Raw genomic sequence first — 25,019 nt, 5'->3', positions numbered from 1 at the left:
GTGTAGTGTGTATATAGTGTGTATAGTGTGTGTGTAGTGTATGTGTAGTGTGTATATAGTGTGTGTAGTGTGTATATAGTGTGTATATAGTTTGTGTAGTGTGTATATAGTGTGTGTAGTGTGTCTGTAGTGTGTATATAGTGTGTATATAGTGTGTGTGTAGTGTGTATATAGTGTGTCTGTAGTGTGTATATAGTTTGTGTAGTGTGTATGTAGTGTGTATATAGTGTGTGTAGTGTGTGTGTAGTGTATAGTGTATGTCTCACCTGTGCTCCGCTCCCTCTCTCATATTAAAGCAGCTTGACTTTGAAGTTGATCGGCTCCAGACTTAAATGATTGACCTACTTCTGTCGTTACACAACGTTACACAACGCTGCCAAGAGGTCCGGTGTGGTGTGTGTGTGTGTGTACTGTGTGTGTGTGTGTGTGTACAGTGTGTGTGTGTACAGTATGTGTGTACAGTGTGTGTGTGTGTGTGTACAGTGTGTGTGTGTGTACAGTGTGTGTACAGTGTGTGTACAGTGTGTGTGTACTAGTGATGTTAAAATTCACCGATTCGCATCGGTGCACCGGCATAAACGTTTACGATGCGAGTGCACCGGTGGAATAAGTCGGCTACAATTCAGGCTGAACTCGCGATGCATCTTGTTGTAGCGTCTTTGCATCGGTCAAAACCGATTCATCCATATAATTTCCTCTCATCCACTTCTGTCAGCAGTGCACTGTGACTACACACAGCAGATACTATCTTTGCTTCGCTACTAGTTCAAGTTTCTTTATTAGTTGTCATACAGAAGTACAGAATGCTTTTATACAAAATGCTTCTTTCTGTTACGCTCCAGAGACTGTGCTAGACAAAAATAGATAAGTATAAAATAAAATAAAATAAGTATAGCAAGTATAAAATAGAAGTCACGTACATAGGCACAAGTGTTCAGTATGTACATATGTACAATGTTCAATGCAGAGTAGAAGTAACTGAGTTACCATACAATATACTATACAATATACTAATATACAATATACTATATAGTGCAAAACAGAAATGGGATGAGGTACAATTTAGGTACAATTTACAGTAAGGTGTAATGAGGTATGGGTTGTAGTGCAAATTCTTTACCAATAAATATAAAGTGTGTTTAGGTGTTCTAAAGTGTGTAAAGTGGGTGCTGCAGTGAGTTGTTTGTTTAAAGTGAGTGTGTGCATGTGGATGTGTGTGCTGTGAGTGCATTTGATGGTTGTTACATAGTGTTATTGTTCGTTGAGCATCCTGATGGCCTGGGGATAGAAGCTTCTTCGGAGTCTTTCTGAGCTTGCCATGAGACTCCGGTATTGCTTGCCTGACCGCAGCAGTTGTTTGGGTGGCTGGAGTCTTTGATCATTCTCTTAGCCTTACCCATGCACCGCTTGTTGTAAATGTTCTGGAGAGTGGGAAGCCCCCCTCCAATTGTGCGTTCGGCTGAACGGGCCACTCTCTGTAGTCTGCTACGGTCTTGTGCTGTGCTATTCTCAAACCAGGAGGTGATATTGCCAGACAGGATGCTCTCTATTGTACATGAGTAGAAGTTCTTAAGGATCTTCTGACTGACGGAACTTCCTTAGGCGCCTGAGGAAGTAGAGGCGTTGTTGTGCCTTCTTCACAACACTGTCAATGTGTGTAGTCCATGTCAAGTCTTCGGATATGTGGACTCCGAGGTACTTAAAACTGTTCACTCTCTCAACCGGTGCCCCGTCGATGCTGAGGGGGCTGTAGTCCCTGACCCCCGACCTCCTAAAGTCCACAACCATCTCCTTTGTTTTGGTGACGTTCAGGGAGAGGCTGTTCTCTTGACACCATCCCGCTAGGATCTTGACCTCTTCCAGGTAGGCCCTCTCGTCGTTTTCAGAGATCAGGCCCACCACTACTGTGTCGTCAGCAAATTTGATGATTGTGTTGTTGTTCCGCTGTGCCACACAGTCATGTGTGTACAGGGAGTAGAGGAGGGGACTCAGAACACAGCCCTGGGGGGCCCCTATGTTGAGAGTGATGGATGAGGAGGTGCAGTTGCCTGCTCTCACCACCTGGGGTCTGCCCGTCAGGAAGTCCAAGACCCACTGGCAGAGGTCATAGTTCAAGCCCAGGTCCCTGAGCTTGGCTATGAGTTTGGAGGGGACTATGGTATTGAATGCTGAGCTGTAGTCGATGAACAGCATTCTCACATAGTTCCCCTGCCTCTTGTCCAGGTGTGATGCTGCTGTGTGCAGCACATGGGCTATGGCGTCCTCCGTGGACCTGTTGGGGCGGTATGCAAATTGCAGGGGGTCCAGGTTGATGGGGAGGGAGGAGCAGATGTAGCCCTTTACTAGCTTCTCTTTTTTTTTTTTTTTTACTTTTTCTCCCATTTTCTATTTTTCTCCCATCCCAATTTTCGTATCGTCCAATTCAACCCTCCCCTGTCTTTGAACGATGTTTCATGCCTCCCACAAGCTGGCTGCAATGTGGACTAAGTCATACATAGCACGAGTCCCCTCCGATACTCGAGGTAACAGCAGTCGCATCTTTCCACCTGCGCAGCTCGATCTTTCAGGGGTCTGGGCTTTGGAGGGGCCCCGCCCCCATCGCTTCCTGATTCTACTGCGCAGGCGCACCAACCGACCTGTAGGAGTCGCTGTCCACAACACCCGATCCCCACCCATCAGTTTCCCTCCCCATATACTGCCAATGTGTATTAGTGCGGACGACCAGCTAAACTGAAAGCAATGTGGAGCGCTGGGCTCGAACAGGGAGGCGAACCTGTTCGAGCCCAGTCTCCAGTATTCGTGGTGAGCGCATTGCCCACTGCACCACGTAGCCGCCCCTTTTCTAGCTTCTCAAAGCACTTCATGGCTATGGAGGTGAGAGCTACAGGGCGGTAGTCGTTGAGGCAAGCAGGCTTGGATTTTTTGGGTACAGGGATAATAGTGGACTTCTTCAGACAGGTGGGGATGACAGCCTGTTCCAAGGACAGGTTAAATATGTCAGTGAATACCGGGGCCAGTTGGTCGGCACAGACTTTTAGGACGCGGCCGGGGATGCAGTCTGGTCCTGCTGCCTTCCTGATATTCACTTTCTTAAAGGTCCTCCTCACCTGGTGTGATTATGGATGATAAATTAACATGGAAATCGCACATAGCACACGTTAAAAAAAAGATGTCCAAGAGTATTTTTGTTATGAATAAAGTAAAGGATGTGTTAGAGTATGAGGCAATGAGAACACTCTACTGCTCATTCATCTCACCTTATATCAGTTATTGTGTTGAAGTATGGGGGAATACTTATGGGACTAATATAAAAACATTATATATACTACAGAAGAGGGCTGTACGAATCACACATAAAGTGAGTTATCGAGAACACACAAATATATTATTTATTAAATCTAGAATAATTAAACTTGAAGACATGGTTAAGTTTAAAACAATGTTAATTATGTTTAGGGCAAGAAATAATACACTGCCAGAAAAACTACAAAATCTTTTTCATTTAGAAAGTGAGTTTAGTAGGAGAAAATACAATTTTAAACATCAGTTTGCACGTACCACACTTGTGTCCTTCAGTTATTGGTGTAAAGTTGTGGAATTCTCTCCATAGCGAGCTTAAGGGATGTAATAGTGTTTATCAATTCAAAAAAAATTATAAAAAAAAAGAATTGTCAGTATGAAAATCAAATGTGATCTGAATAGTGAGATCTTTTCTTCTCTTTCTTTTCTTCTTTATTCTTTATCATTATTATTATTATTTTATTTTTTCTTGTTTAACTGTGGATTGTGTGTTTCTTTTATAATGGTATAAATTATTATTTGTGTAAATTAGGTTGTACGCCGACCATTAAGTAAATACTTGTTAGTTTAGGAATAAGGGGTAGGTAACTATAAGATTTATTCTTCTTCCTGCTCCTTTTGTCCGTGGAATGACTATTTATGATTGTGTAATGAAGAAACTATGATTGTATGATTCCATGTGGCAAATAAAAACTCTGAACTGAACTGAACCTCATGTTCTGTTACCCTGAACACTGAGTCTCCATCAGCAGACCTACAGAAGGCGAGAGCCGAGTCACAGTTATCAACAAACAGTGGAAGTCGAGGAGGAGGAGACATGAATAGAATTGATCAACTGGCTAACGCTAATAGCCTCTGGCTAACGCCAGTTAGCCATTCAGCTAACGCTAAACTACAGTGTCTAACTAACTAACGTGACTCTGCAACACCAGTTCCATTAGTGAGGAAATGGGGTATATTGAAGACGCTTGACAACAGGTTCAAAGATAACTTCACATTTATTGGCAATTCGTTTCTTTATATCGCTTCCTCCAGCCAGGTTCAAACTGTGTTGTTGACAAAATGCCATCATGGTGTGGTGAGCTACGGAGCATCAGAACGCTCAAACTCAAACGCGCTCTCTCTCTCTCTCCCTCTCTCCCCCCCCCCCTCTCTCTCCCCCCCTCTCTCTCCCCCTCTCTCCCTTCCTCTCTCTCTCTCTCTCTCTCTCTCTCTCTCTCTCTCTCTCTCTCTCTCTCTCTCTCTCTCTCTCTCTCTCTCTCTGTTCAATGATTTAAAGTGGCCAAACGTTACAATATAAATACTAATTGGATAGTTGATGATAAACATTTAATTTCAATATCTGAAATATTATAAAATCATTAAGTCTATAAGCCATTATCCCTTTGTGTGTGATTATTATTGTCTCACAGTAGTGTGTATATACATTTTGTGTAGGGCTGTCCCCGACTAAGGATTTGGATGGTCGACTAGGATTGTCCAAAATGTGCCGTTAGTCGACTATTGGTCGACTAAAAAAAAGTATAATATTTTTTTTTCTTTATTTTTTTAACATTTTTTATCATTCCATTTGGGCTGTGGGGGGTGCTTAATGTCGGAAGGAGTCGACTGAAGGCTTCTTGTCCTCTGCAAAAGCATGCAATTGGTCCACTGATGGATACATCTTGATATTTGTCTAGTCTATGTGTGTTCATTAGATGGGTGAAATCCTCTTTCAGTGCCTCTGTGCCTGTTTTCGTAGGCAGTTAGCCTCTGGTATGCGTGCCATTAGCGTTAGCCACGCTTCTAGGCCTCTTTTCTTTTGGAAAGAATGATAAAAAAAATTAAATAAAAAATAAAACATTTTATTATATTCGACTAAGAGGTTGGCCAGTCGACTACGGCTCCTTTCGACCGATTAGTCGACTAATCGATTAATAGGGGTCAGCCCTATTTGTGTGTGTGTGTTTTTAGCTAAAGTGGATAGAAAACACAGTACTATGCAAAAGTCTTCTTAGGCACCCAAGAGTTTTTATTAGGGATGTCCGATATTATCGCCCTACCGATATTATCGGCCGATATCGGCATTCAAATGTGATATCGGAAAATATCTGTATCGTTTTTTTTTTTACATTTCTATAACCTTTATTTACCCAGGCAAGCAAGTAAGAACAAATTCTGATTTTATTTATTGTCAAAAGTATGCATAATGTTGTGTTAATTCCACAACAAGAGATATGTGATGTTAATTACCTGAAATTATTCCATTTTTGGGGGGGGGAAACCCTGCATATATTGGTATCGGTTGATATCGGTATCGGAAATTAAGAGTTGGACAATATCGGTATATCGGTATCAGTAAAAAAGCCAATATCGAGCATCTCTAGTTTTTATATAAATTGTCTTACAGTAGATTATTTTATTTGTAATAATAATATAAGCTGCGCTGCTGGCGGGATAAAACCTCCTAACTAAATTTTTTTTATTTTTTTTTATCAACTCAGTAGATCATCCTCCATGTGTGTGTGGTTTTACAAAGTCTACACAATGGGAAAGCATTAAACCAATCATCTGTCTAAACCTCGTAACTCTATTCGCCCTCAAATCTGTGTTCGTTTTTTTCATCTGCTGAAAAGTTGGGTTTTTGGAGTTGGGTTTTGTCCCGCCAGCAGCAATATAAGGAATACAACCTAATCCTCTGTCATACCATAAAATTGTATCATTATTTTGCATCGTGTTGAATCGCATCGTATCGCCCCGAATCGCATTAGGTTGAATCAAATCGTATCGAATCGTATCGTATCTCAACAGGGGTGAATCGTATCGCATCGCCCGGTGCTTCAAATGTATTGTTAATGTATTGTATCGTTGGCACCGTATCGAGATGTGCATCGCATCGGCCTCAGTGATGGAGATGCACATCACTAGTGTGTACAGTATGTGTGTGTACAGTATGTGTGTACAGTGTGTGTGTGTGTGTGTGTGTACAGTATGTGTGTACATGTACAGTGTGTGTGTGTACAGTGTGTGTGTGTACAGTGTGTGTGTACAGTGTGTGTGTACAGTATGTGTGTGTACAGTGTGTGTACAGCATGTGTGTACAGTGTGTGTGTACAGTGGGTGTACAGTATGTGTGTACTGTGTGTGTACAGTATGTGTGTGTACAGTGTGTGTGTGTGTGTACAGTGTGTGCATACAGTATGTGTGTACAATGTGTGTGTGTACTGTTTGTGTGCAGTGTGTGTGTACAGTGTGTGTACAGTATGTGTGTGTACAGTATGTGTGTGTGCAGTGTGTGTGTGCAGTATGTGTGTGTGTGTGCAGTGTGTGTGTACAGTATGTGTGTGTACAGTATGTGTGTATATTGTAGCAGACAACACCATGTGACTGTAATAACCACACATCATTGGAGCAGACGACACCATGTGACTGTAATAACCACACATCATTGGAGCAGACGACACCATGTGACTGTAATAACCACACATCATTGGAGCAGATGACACCATGTGACTGTAACCACACATCATTGGAGCAGACGACACCATGTGACTGTAACCACACATCATTGGAGCAGACGACACCATGTGACTGTAACCACACATCATTGGAGCAGACGACACCATGTGACTGTAATAACCACACATCATTGGAGCAGACAACACCATGTGACCATAACCACACATCATTGGAGCAGACGACACCATGTGACTGTAACCACACATCATTGGAGCAGACGACACCATGTGACTGTAACCACACATAATAATAATAATACATTTATTTTTACCATTTTTTTTTTTACCGCACTTTGCATTTGTGAAAATCTCAAAGTGCTACAGGAGAGAAAGGTAAATAGTCAAATGAATAAAAACTATTAAAATGAATAAAACAACCAATGGAAGAAATATAAAACATATAAAAACAGTCTAAAAGTTCCCCGAAAGGTATTCATCTAAAAGTTGGATATAGGCAAATCAGACACATCATTCACCTCCGTTCTTCTTCTTCTTCTTAGGATCCACTTCCTGGAAGCAACACCTTAAACTCCACTCACGCAGACGGTCCCGGACGAGGGAGCGCCTTTACGCTCGTCGACGAGACATATTCCCCGGAGTTCCTCCGTCTCCACGACGACGCCAAGTCCCCTCAGGACGCCCGGACCTCGGCGTCGACCCGGTACGGCGGCGGTGGCATCGTCGACGCGGACCTGCCGCCGCCCGCAGCCCCTCGGGAGCACGCGGGTTCTCTCTCAGAGGAGAACACGTCGACGCTGCGGGGAGCGCCCCCGGAGGAGCGCGGCGGGAGGACCGGGGCCTCTGGACCTCCTCACCGTGGGGACGCCATGCGGCCCGTGTCGCCCGGGAGAGAGGGGGACGTCGTGGCCGGTTCTGACAACAGGATGTACCGCCTCCAGCGCGGGCCTGCTGGACTGAGCGGGTCGTGGGGGAAGAGAGTAAGGGCTTCAGAGCAGTGGTTCTCAAGCTACGGGTCGCGACCCAAAAAGTAAAAAAAAATGAAGTAACATTTTGTTATGTTCTGGCAACATATTTAGGCTAAATATGCCTCGTTTTATAAATCTGTATTGATAACATAGTGCTGTAATTACATTTTCTAATAAATATGCATGATCAAGTTCAACAATGTGTGCTTTTATTGTGATATTCCTTATTTTCCACATTGAAATTACGCGATACATTAACTCATTCAACGCCAATCATGGAAAAAGTCGGGTTAACTCGCCAACCGTTCAGCGCCAATCACGAGAAAAGTCGGGTTTTAATCGTTATTTCTTTTATTAGCTATATCCATTATTTTTCATCCATCCAGCCTGATGTTATCATTGGGAATGGGTCTGAGCTCGCAAAAGGGCAAATACCGCCGCCTACGCCTTCCAGCAGGTATTGCACTCTATTAGAAATTATGTAGTTTCTTTTCAGGGCCGATCTGAGCCGTGCGGGCGGGGTTTACAACGATGTCATGGTACATTAACCCCGCCCGCCCGTTCATGTGTAACGCTCGGTAATGTGGGACGGACCTCCACGAGCAGTTTTTTGAATGGCGATCAGATAATTGAATTATTTCACTTTTGCATTACATCAAATACAAGGTAAGAACACTATATATAAAATCTTGCGTTGATCTGATATTTCTTTCTGCCGCGATCGCGGCTGTCTGTGTGTCTGTGTGTGGCTGTGTGCCGTTGGGTGCAGGAGGTGGCGGGGGGAGCCCCGCGCTACGAGGGCCATTTCATTCTAGCATAAGGAAGGATAATAATGATAATCTAGCGTTGATTTCAGGAAGATTCGATAATCAGGTGAAAAATGACAACGTGTTTAGTGTATTCCACTAAAGGGCTATTATCGCGTCTTTTCCTGGGATTACTAAGAATCACCAAAACTATATTCATATTCAAAACGGTATAAAACGGAAATGTACAGATGAAAAAACTATCTGTTTTGTGCATGTTGACTGGAAGCAACTCACTGACAATCGACGGGTGTATTAGACCCATAGCTATAATATAAGATATATTTTAAGCACTCGCAAATCTCGCAGATTAAAGCGATGGTGTAATAGCGCCCTCTGGCGCATTAAGCGATGGCGCAGAATGAGTTAAGTGTGGGGTCCCCAAAAAAAAATCCTAAATAAAATGGGGTCACGGTATGAAAAAGTGTGAGAACCCCTGCTTTAGAGGGAAGACCTCTAGGAACAGATAATCCTCTTGTTACCGGCAGTGATTTTCCAATACATCAGGAAACAAACTGTATCTAATTTTAAATTTAGAATATTTCCCACGGACGGCGTATTTAATAACAACTCCCAAAACCACTAGGCCTTTAATCATACCTATTATTTTGGTGGTAAGTGCAGGTTACAGTAATGCTGTACAAACATTGAGGTTGAACCACTGACTCATGCCGATTTACATCCAACCTGCAAAATTACAGGGCATGAAATAGACGGTTCAAATTGTAGCATTAATAAGGCGCCGGGAGACATAGGCGTCTTTTCTCAATTATCATTATGTTCTGACAGCAGTCCTTGCAGGTTATACTTATAGGCTATAAACATTATTGACAAAATGTCTCATTGGCTTGCTCTTGTTTTGCAGGGTTGCCCTGGGGAAGAGGGGCACGTTGGGGTCAAAGGTGACAAGGTAAGGAGGACTATACGGGTCACAGGTATTGTGGGGGAAATAGACACTTGTCTCCTCCCTCTCTGTTCCTTCTACTCTAATCCCCAGTTTATTTTATGTTACTTGTCCTTTCGGGCACGTTATGTTTTTGTAGATTTTTATTGGGTTTTTACTACCGGGTAGAGAGAGAGAGAGAGCAGGAATGGGAGACAGAACAGGGGAAGACATTTGGCAAAGAACGCTGGGTCCGGGAATCGAACCCGGGTCGGCCGTGTTGCGATGCAGCGCATTACGTGGTTCGCCACTCGGGCGCCCCGATCCCCCAGTTTATTGCCCCCCCCCCCCTCTCCTGGGTTGAATTGATTGATTGAAAACTTTATTAACAGATTGCAGAATGGGTACAATACAGTATGGGCTCAATACACACAATTGTTAAGGGGATGCGGACCAGAGAAAGATTTTCGTCTTGTTTACATCAGGGTCCCCCATTTTCAATTCATCATGACATTTATGATATAACGGAACGTAGACCAATCTCAGTCACTCTTATTGTCTCGGACCAAATTCGGCCACGCCCCATTCCCAGTAAAAAGTGGGAATCTCTAGAATGGGTTTTGGGCGACGGTGTTTACGGAAGTGCCTCTCAAGTTGACGATACACAACACTTTCTGTTGTCAGTAGATGGCAGCATTGGTTTAAAATTAAAAGGTGAAAATGTTGAAAACTACATGAATACATTTCCCAAGACCTTTAGCACAGGTCACAGGTCTATTCTTTGACGCGATCTGAACAGCGGTAAACTATTAATGCGACCTCAGTACAGTGACCGCGAATGGTAAACTAATTATCTTAACAAAAGTGCATCATTAGCATTATGTTTGTTGTCTAAAGGGAAACAAAATGGTACAATTTAAGATTTTAAATGTTATCCGCATATATAGGACAAATAAAACATCGTTAATTTGTAAGAAACCTCAATGAAAACGGCGCAGGGTAAGTAATATTCGCTATTGTTATGAAAATGTGATCCTATAAAAATGTGGACGCATTTGGTCACTGTGACGTTACACGACATACAGATATACAGTACTGTTACATCCAGATATTTATGACATACAAGATATACAAATATACAGTACTGTTTATTTACAGACAGCGTTTCTAAAAGAGACTATATAAATTTTAGGGGGAGGAAACGAATCACAGCCTCCCGTAGGTGCTCTTTGAGAGTGGTTTTGAAGGTATAAATAGGTATAAATAAGCCCTCTTCCTGTGAGTCAGTCTTTTCTCTCCTGGTGATGAAGCTGGTCACTGGGACTGGAGCCATCCAAGCCATATTCTCTAACTCTGTATTTGATACCTTCATCCTGAGTTAATAAATTGCATTAACCGGACCTCCATTGACTGAGTTAAGTTATTATGTAATCAACAGTGTGCACCTCTATGAAGGACACGTGTGCTGCGTTTACACAAGACACAATGAGAGAAACATGGCGCGACGTGGCACAATACTCGCTTTATCTCGATTAACCCTTTCACTACCACACTACAGAAGGTTAACCCTTTACTATCACACTACAGTCTGTAGTGTGATAGTAAAGGGTTAACCTTCTGTAGTGTGATAGTGGAAGGGTTAACCTGCTGTTGTGTGGCAGTGAAAGGGTTAATGGCCCAGCCCTATACTCCAGCTCCAAGAGGAACCGTTTGGAGACGAGTAGTCCCCACCCTTTACAGACCTCATAAGACAATGGCCTCATAAGATAATGGACAATGTATTACAAATAACCTCGACCGCTTTTGTTCCATTGTAAACCAATTGTTTACTAAATTGTCTATAGTTCTAGTAGTTACAGCAGGATAGATGAGAGGCTGGTGATGATGGCTACACTGTAAAAAAGAAAACTGTAAAAAAAAAAAAAGGGTAAATGTCTGGCAGCAACGCTTGCCAAATACTTACTGTCAAATTACAGTAAAAAACAAATACATTTACAGATTACAACCTTTATTTAATGGTTACAATTTTGATAAAAGGGGGTACCCAAGTGGCGACCCATGTAGCGCGCTGCGTCGCGAAGCGGCCGACCCGGGGGTTCGATTCCCGGACCCGGCGTCCTTTGCCGAATGTCTTCCCCCTGCTCCATCTCCCATTCTTCCTCTCTCTCTCTCTCTCTGTACCGGACTGCCCGGTAATACAAACAAATTAAAATCTACCAAAAACATAATAAAAAAAAATATTTATATATTTTGATAAAAGGTAATTCACTGTAAGTTTAGGGCATTTACAGTTCAAGTAGAAAAACAAAAGTAATCTGTAGAATTTCCCGTGAAATATATATATATATTTTTTTAAAGTGTACTACCACTATATTTGGATCTATCTGTCAACAACTCGTTTACAACCCCTGTATCTCCTCTTCCTCCTCCCCCCCCCCCCCCCCCCCCCAGGGCTCTTGGGGTGCACCAGGCCGGGACGGGAGGAGGGGGGAGCCGGGACCCCCCGGCCCTCCGGGACTGCCCTCTCTCTACCTCTGGAGAAACTCCCAGGAGGACTGGGCGGCCTTCAAGGTACGACTCAAGTCACACCACACACCATTGATTGATTGATTGATTGATTGAACATTCTATTAACAGATTGCAGAATGGGTACAATACAGTACGGCTCAATACACACAATTGTTAAGGGGATGCAGACCAGAGAAAGGCCTTCGTCTTGTTTACATCAGGGTCCCCAATTTTCAATTCATAATGACATTTATGACATACACAACATACAGATATGCAGATATATATCATGACATTTACGACATACATGACATACAGATATACAGTACTGTTACATTTATGACATACAAGATATACAAATATACAGTACTGTTTAAGAAAAAGAGATCATAAAAAATATATATACCTTCGAAGGGGAAGAAACTGTACATTGGAGGGGGTTAGGTGGGTGGGTGGGGGGGTTAGTTTGGACATTTACCAGGGGCAGTTTCTAATTGCAGCCTCCCGTAGGTGCTTTTTTAGAGCGGTTTTGAAGGTGGGTAGGGATTCAAATTATTTTACGGCTGAGGGTAGGGGGGGCGTTCCACATTGATGTGGCATAATTGCGAAACGTGTTTAGTCCCTTGTTTGAGCCGAATCTGGGTTGCACATGATTTGTGGAGCTCCCTCTGGTGTTGTGGTCGTGGTATTCACTGACCTTTGGGAAGTATTTCAACCTGTACATGGGTATCTAATTGGTGTAGTGTATCTTGTAGACCAGGCCCATTGCAAGCTGCTCTAAGCCATCCTATTTAGTCAAAGTGGGCAGGGGTGAGGTGGGTTCTTGGAGTAAGGTCAAGCAGTAGTCTGACCAGTTTGTTTTGTGATGTTTGTAATCTTGTTTTTAGCGCCTTTGAGGTGCTTTGGTACCATGAGGTGCAAGCATAGTCGTAGTACCCTTGAATGAGTGCTCCTGCCAGAGTCTTCAGGGTATTCTTGTTTACCAGAGAGGACAATTGTTTACCAGGATCCGGTACAAGAATCGAGTTCGTTGGTTGACTTTTTTGATTACATTGTCTGCCATTTTGTCACAGGAAAGATTTGCCTCTATCTAGGATGGAACCCAGGTAGGTAATTTCATCTTTCCTTGTGACAATATTGTCACCCACTGTAACTGAGAAGCCGTCGGCCTTGCTGAGTTTGTTTTGATCCGAAGAGAATGGACTCTGTTTTACCCAGGTGTAATGATAGTTTGTTATCAGCGAGCCAGGTGCAGATTCTGCCGATTTCAGAGCACACCGCACCGCAGTCTGTTTGGGCCCATGTTGTACGGAGCCTCACGTTGGTTTGGAACAACGTGCCGTGCTGTCGGGGGAAATGGCTCCCGTCCTGGTTCAACTAGGGTGCACTTAAACTGTCCTCCTGACGGCCTCATGGATGTCCGTCCCGCGAGTGGCCTGTCTGTCTGTCTGTCTGTCTGTCTGTCTGTCTGTCTGTCTGTCTGTCTGTCTGTCTGTCTGTCTTTCTGTCTGTCTGTCTGTCTGTCTGTCTGTCTGTCTGTCTGTCTGTCTGTCTGTCTGTCTGTCTGTCTGTCTGTCTGTCTGTCTGTCTGTCTGTCTGTCTGTCTGTCTGCCTGCCTGTCTGTCTGTCTGTCTGTCTGTCTGTCTGTCTGTCTGTCTGTCTGTCTGTCTGTCTGTCTGTCTGTCTGTCTGTCCCTGAAGGCTCATTTCACGCTTGCTGCCTCAGCACCACACTCCTCCTCCTCCTCCTCCTCCTCCTCCTCCTCCTCCTCCTCCTCCTCCCCCTCCTCCTCCTCCTCCTCCTCCTCCTCGGTCCGACAGTAATTGATGCCGTTGGGCACTGAGGTATAATTTAAAACCGACAGTGTGTGTGAACTTTAGAGCAGAATGCTGTTTGGGCATTTCTGTGTGTGTGTGGCACTGGTTGAGTTCACTACACACAGTCCATAGCCTCGGAAACTGAGATTAGATTAGATTATGTAAATAAAAGAATACAATCAAACTTGGTTACTGGGATTCTTAATGACTTGAACGTGTTACTACTGTGTTTCTTTCGTAGGCATCAACAAGAATGTGTACTCGTGTGGAACTATAAACATTTCAATGATTGCAATAGTCTGGTATAGGTTTCACATGTGTCTCGTTTCAGAATGCTTTGTATTGAAACGTTTGACCGTTGTGTTCATATCTCGTTTCTGCTTCTTGGTTTGGGAATGTTTCCGTAGATGGGACATAGATAGCCTCGCACGCCAGACACATGTAGCATGATTTCACCAGTCCAGTCAGCTTTGGAGCATGATTTCCCCAGTCCAATCAGCTTTGGAGCATGATTTCACCAGTCCAATTAGCTTTGGAGCAAGATTTCACCAGTCCAATCAGCTTTGGAGCATGATTTCACCCGTCCAATCAGCTTTGGATGCTGAGTTTACTGCCGCAGGATGGAATTCACTCGGGTATCATTTTGATACTGATGTTGCAATTAATTGCATTGCTGCCACACCAGAAACAGAAAAAAGATCAGTATCACATCACGTTATTATAACGTGAACCGTTTTATGTTAAAACAATAAGTTATCATTATAACGTGATACTGTTGTTTTTTTCAGTTTCTGGTGTGGCAGCAATACGCTTCCATAGACGATCTCTATAGTTCAATAATGATCATTTATTACAATAATAGATGGATGCATCCAGTTAGTAGAATAAAAAAGAATACAAAGTTGTACAAAAGCATTAAAGATAGAAATGTGGTAAGGGTGAGAGGAAGAGGAGAAGAGGCAAGAGAGAGAGAGTGGAAGATGGTACATACAATTTATACCTCTGGCTCTGCACAGACAAAGAAGGTCATATTACATTTGATACATATTCAAATATTAAAATCTTGATAATGTAATGCAGGGGTTCCCAAACTTCTTCAGCTCGAGACCCAAAAGTGAAATTTGGTGTTTCCCCGGGACCCAAACTTACAAAAATACATCATGAATTGCCATAACATACATTTATAAACTACTGATAAAGAACACAACAAACCATGAATTTAAAATGTATATGAAATGTATTTATTTCATTATAAAAGCAATCACAGCAATAATCAGAGTGTAATGTTAAGTTGCTCGCCACCTCATAACATATGTACATACAATTTTGTAACACTTTTAAATTAACAAACATGTTCTACTCTCCTTTCTATTTATCACTCCTTTTTCAACTCCATTTCTTACCCCCCCCCTCCGTCCCTCAACCTTAAACCCCAACATTGAGCAACATTCTGATACATTTTTACTGACTTATTTTTAAATTCTACTGACCTGATATCATGCTAGAAGGGGTATACTATTTCATCTATGGCACAATGAAATCTAGAGGTATGTGGCTGGTTGAAGTTTTCAACCAGCAGATCTATTCTGGGCTTGGTTTTTGAAAGTGCTATTCTGAGGTCATGCTGAGCATTTAGTCTGTTTCTGTATTTGTTTTTCAGGTATGCTAGAGTAGAAAACCCAGATTCACATAAGTATGTGGTGCCAAACTGAATCAAGCTTTCCTAGCCAAGCAGGAGAACTCTACCTGCTGGAGATGAGCAATCCAAAAATGTATTCACATATCATGGAATTTTTCAGATAACTTAATATAACGTTTAGAAACAGCAACAGTCTTTCAAGTGTATTTAAAGGTATGTGCTTGTTTGTCAGGTACAGTATATGTACAGAGATCAGTACAGTACAGGTAGTGCAGGAATACTTGCATGATTGACAGCCTTTATGGTGGTTGTATTCCATTGGATGTCCTTTTCTGTACAGTTGCACATTGCTGTACTCCACCCAGTAGGTATGGGAGTTTTCCGTTATTTGTCATGTTTTCAAACTCTCTTTGGGTGTTTGCAATTCATGGGAAGTGTATGTCTCTGATATCTTGGTACAGTGGGCAGGTTGTTAGAAAGTACTTGAGAGAGGCTCCGATTGAATCCGGGACACAGACATGCAGCCAATGTGACTGACAGTCGTCTCGAAACTTTATTTAATTCTGTGGTCCCGCTCTCGCTGCCGCGGTGGGTTTTATTTTTAGCGGTCAGCTTACTCCTTCCATAGTTACACATATTTGTAACCCGTTTAACGTTATTAAGCTAACGTTAGCTAATCGTTATAGCAGCTAACGTCGGGACAGAGAAATAGTGGATGTGATGTCGGTAAAAACAAGCCATCAAGCTCACGTTTGATTGGTTAGAATGGTCACTGTCAACTCACAAGGCACGAGTGTACAAACCAGCGAATGTACAAAAAAGGGACGTTCGAGGAGGGGGGAGGAGGAGGGATTTAGAGCCCTGTGTTATGCATTTTACTCTGCCAATTGGCAACCCAATAAAAATGGGTCCGCAACCCATTTTGGGTCGTGACCCTAAGTTTGGGAAACGCTGAATGTAATGTAAAAATTCACGTTTATGCGTACGTGATATTTAGACTTATTCCATTTAAAGTGCAACTCGGTAGAGCACTCTGCTCGGTACATACTGTACATCAAATGGTTTACATCAAACTGTCATAAGGGGGGCCGCTTGTACAGAAACATCCAGGCCCCAATCCATGTTGTATATTCTCATATTTAATAGAAGCTTAGTTACTAACCACTTTGCTGGTACATATATCATAGACCGTATACATTCACTGTCAGAAGGGTGGGGGCCATAACTATTTACTGTTGTGCTATTGTGCAAACATTTATAGAAATTGTAATTGAATGAATGTGAGAATTGTCACTTTGCCCACCTTTCACTTTAAAGACTCTGCATCTGTCCATTATTAGTCCAATATTAACCCTTTCACTACCACACTACCAAAGGGTTAACCCTTTCACTGCAACAATACAGAAGGTTAACCCTTTAACTCCGACAATACAGAAGGTTAACCTTTCACTAACGCACTACAGAAGGTTAACCTGTCACTAACCTTCTGTAGTGTGGTAGTGAAAGGGTTAAGATCACAATCAAAACAACCTGCACCTCATCAACTGATGATATTTTTATGTTAATAGTAGGCTAATCCTACATTTAAATGTGTATCATTTTAACATCTCAGTAAAGTAGGCTACCTATGTATGAACGGCCACATCTCCCCCAAAAAAGACCCCCTCCCCCCTCTCCCCATTATCTTAAATCAAATGCCCATCCTATTAATTTGCTCTGGCGGATCTCTGCAGGGTCTAAGATATCCGTTCAATTACTTAAATCAGTAGCTTATACACATATAGGCTATGCCTTTTTGGCAAGTTATCAAATCACAAATTAAGTTAACTCTGAGGATTAGCTGTGAATATACTTATGTATACACATACCGTATGTACTTCCAATATGTAAACGTTTTTTTATATACCATGAGCTCCTCTGACCCTATCGACCCTCATTACTGTACAGACCGGCGAGATCGGTTACTTTATCAGAGGAGCCAACTGTGTCAACGATAGCAGTCCCTACACTGTCCCAAGCCGCAGAGAGGCTAGTGGAAGCCAAGGGAGCTCCCAAGGTTTAGCCAGAGTGTTCCCAGTAGTGTGTGTGTGTGTGTGTGTGTGTGTGTGTGTGTGTGTGTGTGTGTGTGTGTGTGTGTGTGTGTGTGTGTGTGTGTGTGTGTGTGTGTGTGTGTGTGTGTGTGTGTGTGTGTGTGTGTGTGTGTGTGTGTGTGTGTGTGTGTGTGTGTGTGTGTGTGTGTGTGTGTGTGTGTGTGTGTGTGTGTGTGTGTGTGTGTGTGTGTGTGTGTGTGTGTGTGTGTGTGTGTGTGTGTGTGTGTGTGTGTGTGTGTGTGTGTGTGTGTGTGTGTGTGTGTGTGTGTGTGTGTGTGTGTGTGTGTGTGTGTGTGTGTGTGTGTGTGTGTGTGTGTGTGTGTGTGTGTGTGTGTGTGTGTGTGTGTGTGTGTGTGTGTGTGTGTGTGTGTGTGTGTGTGTGTGTGTGTGTGTGTGTGTGTGTGTGTGTGTGTGTGCCTGTACAGTAATGAGGGTCGATGTGTCTGTCTGCCGCTGTAACTGGAACCCCCCAGACTGGACTCGCTCCTGGGTCGGCTCCCGTGGTCGTGCCTCTCCAGTGACGGGCCCCCGGAGAAGCCAGGAGCTGGCTGTGAATGGCCCCAGTGTTGCCTGCAGCTCGCAGCACACTGGGGGCTCTGACTGCCTATTAACCTCCACTCAGCCCCCGACGTCGCTCAGGCCCGGGGAGGGAGAGATCCAGCCATGGATTAAGAGGAGGTCCGTGACTTTTTCCCCTGGCCGCCTGGCTTCACCTTCGCTGGGCCTGCGAGGCTCACGCCCCCCCCCCCCCCCCCCCCCTGGGACGGAAGCAGAAGCCCCAGGGCCAAGACAAATATTACTCCGAGCAGCGGAGCCGGGAGCAGGGTGGTTTAATAAGCTCCAGCGGGCCTCCTCGGGGTGACGCTCAGTGCAGTGACAGCAGGCTCTGTGCTGCGTCTCTGTTATCTCCTGGGGGGGGGGGGGGCCCTCAACACTTTTGTTGCCGCTGTGTGTGTGACGTCCCGAAGGCCTGAATGCTTTCGACAACAAAGTCGTGTTTCCGCGTCTCTGATTGGCCAGGTCATGTGACATGTACGCCCAATCGTGGGACCGCAAGTTTTTGGATGGTTAAGCTTAGGCGCTCTTTCGAAGTTGGTTAAGGTTAGAGTTTGTCTTAGAGCAGGGGTCGGGAACCTATGGCTTGCGAGCCATATATGGCTCTTCTGGTGACAGCATATGGCTCCCAGGAATCTTTGAGTAAAAAATAAAATAAAAATAAAAATCTTTTTTTTTTATACTTGTGATATTTCTTAATAATACTGTCATTTTAAAGTAAACAGAAATTAGTTTTGAAGATACAGCTAATAGTATCTGTAGCTGAAGATATAGCGAGCAGAGCTGGCGAGGGAACACAAGTGGACAGAAATTTAAAATCTTCAACCTGAAGACCAGCTCATTCTTAAAACTTGGAACGAGCTTCCTGTGACATACCACACAATGCAGCGTGAGTATTGCCGTATTGACCATGTTTGGCTCTACATATGCATGTGGGCAGTCATTCTCGCATATGAAGAACATTAAGACCAACCTACGCTCACGTTTAACTGATGGAAGCCTCAACGCCTGCATGAAGCTCAACCTCACCACGTATGAACCAGATTACAAGGCCATCAGCAAAACCATGCAGCACCAGAAGTCGCATTAAAAGTAAGACATATTTAATTTATTATACGTTAAAAATACTATATGGCTCTCAATGAAATATATTTAGAAATATTTGGCTTTTATGGCTCTCCCAGTCAAAAAGGTTCCTGACCCCTGTCTTAGAGCAGGGTGATAGAACGCCTGCCCTGATTCCAAACTCTAACCTTAACCAACTGCGAAAGAGTCGCCTAAGCTTAACCAGTGATAAACTAGGCGTTAGGTAGTTTGCAGGCTGTTCGACCCGGAAATAGGCGCAGAACTTGCCGTCCCACGATTGGCGCACATGTCGCATGACCTGGCCAATCGGAGCGCAAAACTCGAACGCGGAAACACAAATTTGTTGTCGAAAGTATAGACGCGTCCCGAAGTGTTTACGAGACACCGAGTGTGACCTCTGACCTCCAGCAGACAGCTGTGCTGTTTTGACAGACGGTTAACCCCTTCACTACCACACTACAGAAGATTAACCCTTTCACTACCACACTACAGAAGGTTAACCTTTTCACTACCACACTACAGACTGTTAACCCTTTCACTGCCACACTACAGAAGGTTAACCTTTCACTGCCACACTACAGATGGTTAACCCTTTCACTACCACATTACAGACGGTTAACCCTTTCACTACCACACTACAGACGGTTAACCTTTCACTACCACACTACAGACGGTTAACCTTTCACTACCACACTACAGACGGTTAACCTTTCACTACCACACTACAGAAGGTTAACCTTTCACTACCACACTACAGAAGGTTAACCTTTTCACTACCACACTACAGACTGTTAACCCTTTCACTGCCACACTACAGAAGGTTAACCTTTCACTGCCACACTACAGAAGGTTAACCTTTCACTACCACACTACAGACGGTTAACCTTTCACTACCACACTACAGACGGTTAACCTTTCGGGCGGCTGGGTGGCGCAGCGGACATTGTGCTCGTCACCAACGCAAGAGACACCGGGTTTGACTCCGGCTGTCGGCGTTGCCTCCGGCTTGGTCAGTCGTCCATACTAACACAATTGGCAGTGTTAGCGGGTGGGAAGCCGGTGGGGTATGTGTCCAGGTCGTTGTAAAACAGCGACTCCTACTGGTCGGTCGGGGCGCCTGTTCAGCAGGGAAGGGATCTGGGGGAGATAGTGTGATCCTTCCACGCGGAACACTCCCCCAATGAGAGTCCTCGCTGTCAGGTGAAAAAAAGCGGCTGGCTGACTCCACATGTATCGGAGGAAGGCATGTGGTAGTCTTCACCCTCCCCAGGGCGACAGTAGGGGGCAAAAGCGCGCAACGACCAGGAAGGGAAATGGCATAACGACTAAATTGGGATGGGAGAAAAATACGGAAAAAAGGGGAGAAAAAGTAGATCAAACAAAAAAAAGAAGGTTAACCTTTCACTGCCACACTACAGAAGGTTAACCCTTTCACTGTCACACTACAGAAGGTTAACCTTTCACTACCACACTACAGAAGGTTAACCCTTTCACTACCACACTACAGAAGTTTAACCTTTCACTACCACACTACAGACGGTTAACCCTTTCACTGCCACACTACAGAAGGTTAACCCTTTCACTGCCACACTACAGAAGGTTAACCCTTTCACTACCACACTACAGAAGGTTAATACACTAAACTACCAATCAAGCACTGTGAACGAAAATTTGGCCCCATAGTTACTCATGCGATCCGGATATGGCGTGAATCACAAAAAAAAAATCCTAACCCACAAGAATGGCACAATCATACTCCCTTATTCAATAACAATGCTCTCTTAATTGGAAAACGACCTATAAGATTCCCTATATGGGAAGAGCAAGGCATACACTCATTAGGGGATGTTTTTAACAAACAGGGTTTTTGTAGTGATAAAGAAATACGCAAAAAAATTAATCTCACCAAGTCCACATGGCTTTTTCACAAGCAGTTAGAGCTATGTTTGAAGTCTCACGGTGTTCCATTAGACAGACCAATTGAACACCACAGATACCACAAATTCTTCTACTCAAGAGAGACATCGAGAGGTTTTGTTTCAGAATTTTATCATCAATTACTAACGTCCTCGTATGAAACCCTCCAACTTGACTCTGTCTGGAGGAGGGATATACCAGACCTGGAAAATGACTTTGATTGGCAAGGAGCCTGGGCAAATGTCCGACTTACATCAAGGAACCCGGATCATCAACAAATCAATCTTAACTATATTCACAGGACATACTTGACTCCTATAAGACTGTGCCGAATGGGGCTCAAACAAGATTCCAAATGCACCCAATGTACAAATGGGGACGAAGGGACATTTATGCACATGTATTGGGACTGCTCACCAGTTAAGGCATTCTGGAAAGATGTGACCCAACAAATATCAAAACTCGTATCTTGGAATATACCTGTACACCCCTCGGTATTGCTGTTGAATGATGTTTTTGAGTTTGCAGTGAATCCACAGCTAAAGAGATTGGTTTTATCGGGTATCACAGTAGCCAAAAAGCTGATCGCATCACGCTGGTTTCAACCGGAAAAAATTTGCCGTAAAGTTTGGTTTCTTACATATCTCGATGTAATTTACCATGAAATATCTACAGCAAGAATTCTGGGTCTCAATGAATCCAAAATGTCAATGTGGTTAGAAGTGGTGGAGAGAATAAAAGCTAGCTTATAATGGTAGTGTCTGGTTAGGTGCGAGGGATAGTGGAGGTACTTCTCAAGGTGGGGTCCGGGAGGGGGGGGTTCGAGCTGAGCATATGTGTGTAGGTTTTTTTTTTTAGATAACAGGTATTATGGGTATATCTTATATAAGACAACTAACTAAAAGGTGATCTCATTGGATGTGCCCTGACAATTAATGCTTGTATATCTTAGCGTGTGTTGTCATGTTTGTTTATATGTTTGTTTAAAAAATAATAAAAAAATAAAATACAAAAAAAAAGAAGGTTAACCTAAGGGTTAAGGGACTGTTTGATCTGTCTGCGACCTTGGCAGTGATTTTACAACTCGCTCCGTAGAAAGGAGCTCTATGGGTGGAGGTGAACATATCGAGCACAGTGTCAAAAGGATGCCACTGTCTAATACACACTTATACATTTTAAAAAGTAATGGTAATTTAATTTCTGACTTTTTCAGAGATGGACCTTCTACAATGTGCTGCAGGCAGGCTGGCCGGTGAGTCACAGTCGACTGTAGTTGCTGCTAGATTGGATCAGAGAATCCAGCTGTCAGCGGCACCTCCGGCTCGGTGGGAAGCCGGTGGGGTGTGTGTCCTGGTCGTTATAAAACAGCGACTCCTACTGGCCGGTCGGGGCGCCTGTTCAGCAGGGAGGGGATCTGGGGGGAAATAGCGTGAACCTCCGTTACGTTCCCCCAGTGAAACACCCCTGCTGTCGGGTGAAAAAGAAGCGGCTGGCGACTCCACATATATCGGAGGAGGCATGTGGTAGTTCGACACCCTCCCCTGGCCGACAGTAGGACAACGCAAGCAACGACCAGCAAGGGAATTGGCATAACGGGTGAAAAATACAGAAAGCCCAAAAATAAATATAATATAAAAAATGAATATATTATATTCACTGATTGATCTTCTCCTGTCTCTAAAGACGGAACCGGGCCCTGCTGGTGGGATCGGTGAGATGGGCAAGCCTGGGTCTCCAGTGAGTGTTACATCCACACACACAGATCATCAAACACCAAGAAGCTATATTTGATTGATTGATTGATTGATTGATTGATTGATTGATTGATTGATTGATATTTTAAATGTTTGTGTCTTACATACAGATGTATGCCCAGCCCATATGGGCTTACAAGACACATAAACAATAACTGATCATATAGACCAAGATGGCCACAAAAAAGAAAACAAAAGAAAACATAATAACAAGCTGTAAACAATGTACTTCAACGAAACAAGGAGGAATTCATATCAAATGATATAGGATATAATGTGTTTTGTCTCAAGTGCCATGCTTTCTCTAAGAATCCTGCAAAACTGAGAATCTCCTCCACAAAAGACCAACTCAACATACAAACTCTCATAATCAACTCTATTATGTTGATTATTAAAGGGGAACACCACCCAAATTATGAATTGCAATTCTTGTCATTTCCATGGCCTAGGAAGGTTCAGTGGATATTTGTGAACATGAGCTACTCTCTTTCTCTCAAAGACCAGAGAAGTAAGACTCCAACCTGTGATGTCATCAGGTATCAAGTCTGCAGTTGCTCCATTGACAATGAACTAAACAGAATTTGTGGATCTACATAATATTTGTTTTATTTTATATTATAAAAATATTTTATATCCTAATGAGCTTTAGTCTACTCTATTGAACCTTTGCACTGAAGAACCATATTGGTCCGTTTAGAAGTCTTTTGGACAGCCCATGTATTTGCAGTTGTGACGTTAACCTTTTCACTGCCACGTGACACAGGGTTAACCCTTTCACTACGACACTACAGACGGTTAAGACAGTGTGAAGAAACTACTCAACCTTGACTGTCTTATATGGTTCTTCTATTGTAGGTATTCTATTGTAGAGTTTCTCCGTTCTGAATCAGAAAACGTAACCATATACTCGGAACATTCCCCTGGGTGCTGGGTGTCAGTGTCACATTCACCATCGCTCCCAGTTCACTATCTATAGAGCAGCTTTAGACTGTATACCTGATGACATTAGCACTCTAGTTTTCCAGTCGGGAGAGAGATATGGGAAGGGTGGGTTGGCCTTCTCTTACAGAAAGACAAAAAAAAAAAAAAAAAAAAATTGTATTATTTATTTTTATAGCCCTTATTGGTAAACAACCTGTTTATATCTCTTCACTGTTAGATTGGAATATTGGAACCTATTCAACTCGATCGAATGACTGGATGGTTCTTAGGGTTCCTCAAAGTTTGTTCTGATCGAGGGAAGTCAGCTTTTTCCTTTGATGCCTCTAACTCATGGAATGTCCTCCAACTCTCTGAAATGTGGAGGTTCTCCCTTCCCTTGGTCTGTTTAAACGTATGATTTCAGACCATTGTGTGACTACCTGTAACTGTTTTAGCTGATCTTTTAAAAATTATTCTAAACGTTTAAATTTTTTACCCTGGTGTTTAATTTTCTGTGAATATTGCTTGTATTATGTACTGTTTACAGTTTGTACAATCGTCGTTTCTGTAAACGAGGGAAACCTCAGAAGCTTACGATTTTAAATAAAGGTTGAAATGAAGAAAAAAAAAATTCACAAAATATCTTTGGACCGTTTTAGACCGTGGCACAGAGATAGATAGCATGATAGAGATGTGGCAGTAAACGACGGTGTGGCTCTAACGCAGGGTTTTCCTGGAGACCCGGGGCACAGAGGAACACCAGGGCACAGAGGAGAACAGGTGAGTGTTGAGGGCTTCTTCAAACCCTTTCCTCATAGTCTTGTAGCAACACTAGCAGACCGTGACTCCTGTGTGATCCTGTGTGATCCTGTGTGATCCTGTGTGATCATGTGGGATCCTGTGGGATCCTGTGGGATCTTCTGTGATCCTGTGTGATCATGTGTGATCCTGTGTGATCTTGTGTGATCCTGTGTGATCTTGTGTGATCCTGTGTGATCTTGTGTGATCCTGTGCGCTCGCCAGGGTTCCCACGGGCCGAAGGGCGTCCCAGGCCGGGCAGGGAACTGTGGTAAAGATGGCAGCCATGGTGTGGATGAGCAGCGCGGACCTCCAGGGATACCTGGCCTTCTGGTGGGTACAGACACACAGACACGGGTACAGACACACAGACAGCAGTACAGACACCAGTACAGACACACAGACACCAGTACAGACACACAGACACCAGTACAGACACACAGACACCAGTACAGACACACAGACACCAGTACAGACACACAGACACCAGTACAGACACCAGTACAGACACACAGACACCAG

At 43.5% G+C, this 25,019-nt stretch overlaps 1 protein-coding gene across 1 annotated transcript in view; it reads left to right on the top strand.

Annotated features, from left to right (window-relative positions):
• LOC311223358 (uncharacterized protein) overlaps positions 1-25,019 on the top strand; it is a gene marked incomplete at both ends in the record, with an annotated part of 96,252 nt that overhangs the window by 51,122 nt on the left and 20,111 nt on the right. Inside the window, 7 exons of the mRNA XM_084308148.1 lie at positions 7,298-7,735; positions 9,395-9,439; positions 11,864-11,983; positions 22,238-22,276; positions 22,708-22,761; positions 24,426-24,479; positions 24,723-24,830. Coding sequence (XP_084164274.1) covers positions 7,298-7,735; positions 9,395-9,439; positions 11,864-11,983; positions 22,238-22,276; positions 22,708-22,761; positions 24,426-24,479; positions 24,723-24,830 — 858 coding nt within the window. The remainder of the gene's footprint in view (positions 1-7,297; positions 7,736-9,394; positions 9,440-11,863; positions 11,984-22,237; positions 22,277-22,707; positions 22,762-24,425; positions 24,480-24,722; positions 24,831-25,019) is intronic.

Source organism: Notolepis coatsorum, assembly GCF_963971535.1.
Source record: "Notolepis coatsorum genome assembly, chromosome: 2".
NCBI lineage: Eukaryota > Metazoa > Chordata > Actinopteri > Aulopiformes > Paralepididae > Notolepis > Notolepis coatsorum.
The sequence above is the reverse complement of the archived record's forward strand: the minus strand, read 5'-3'. Positions and strand labels throughout refer to the sequence as shown.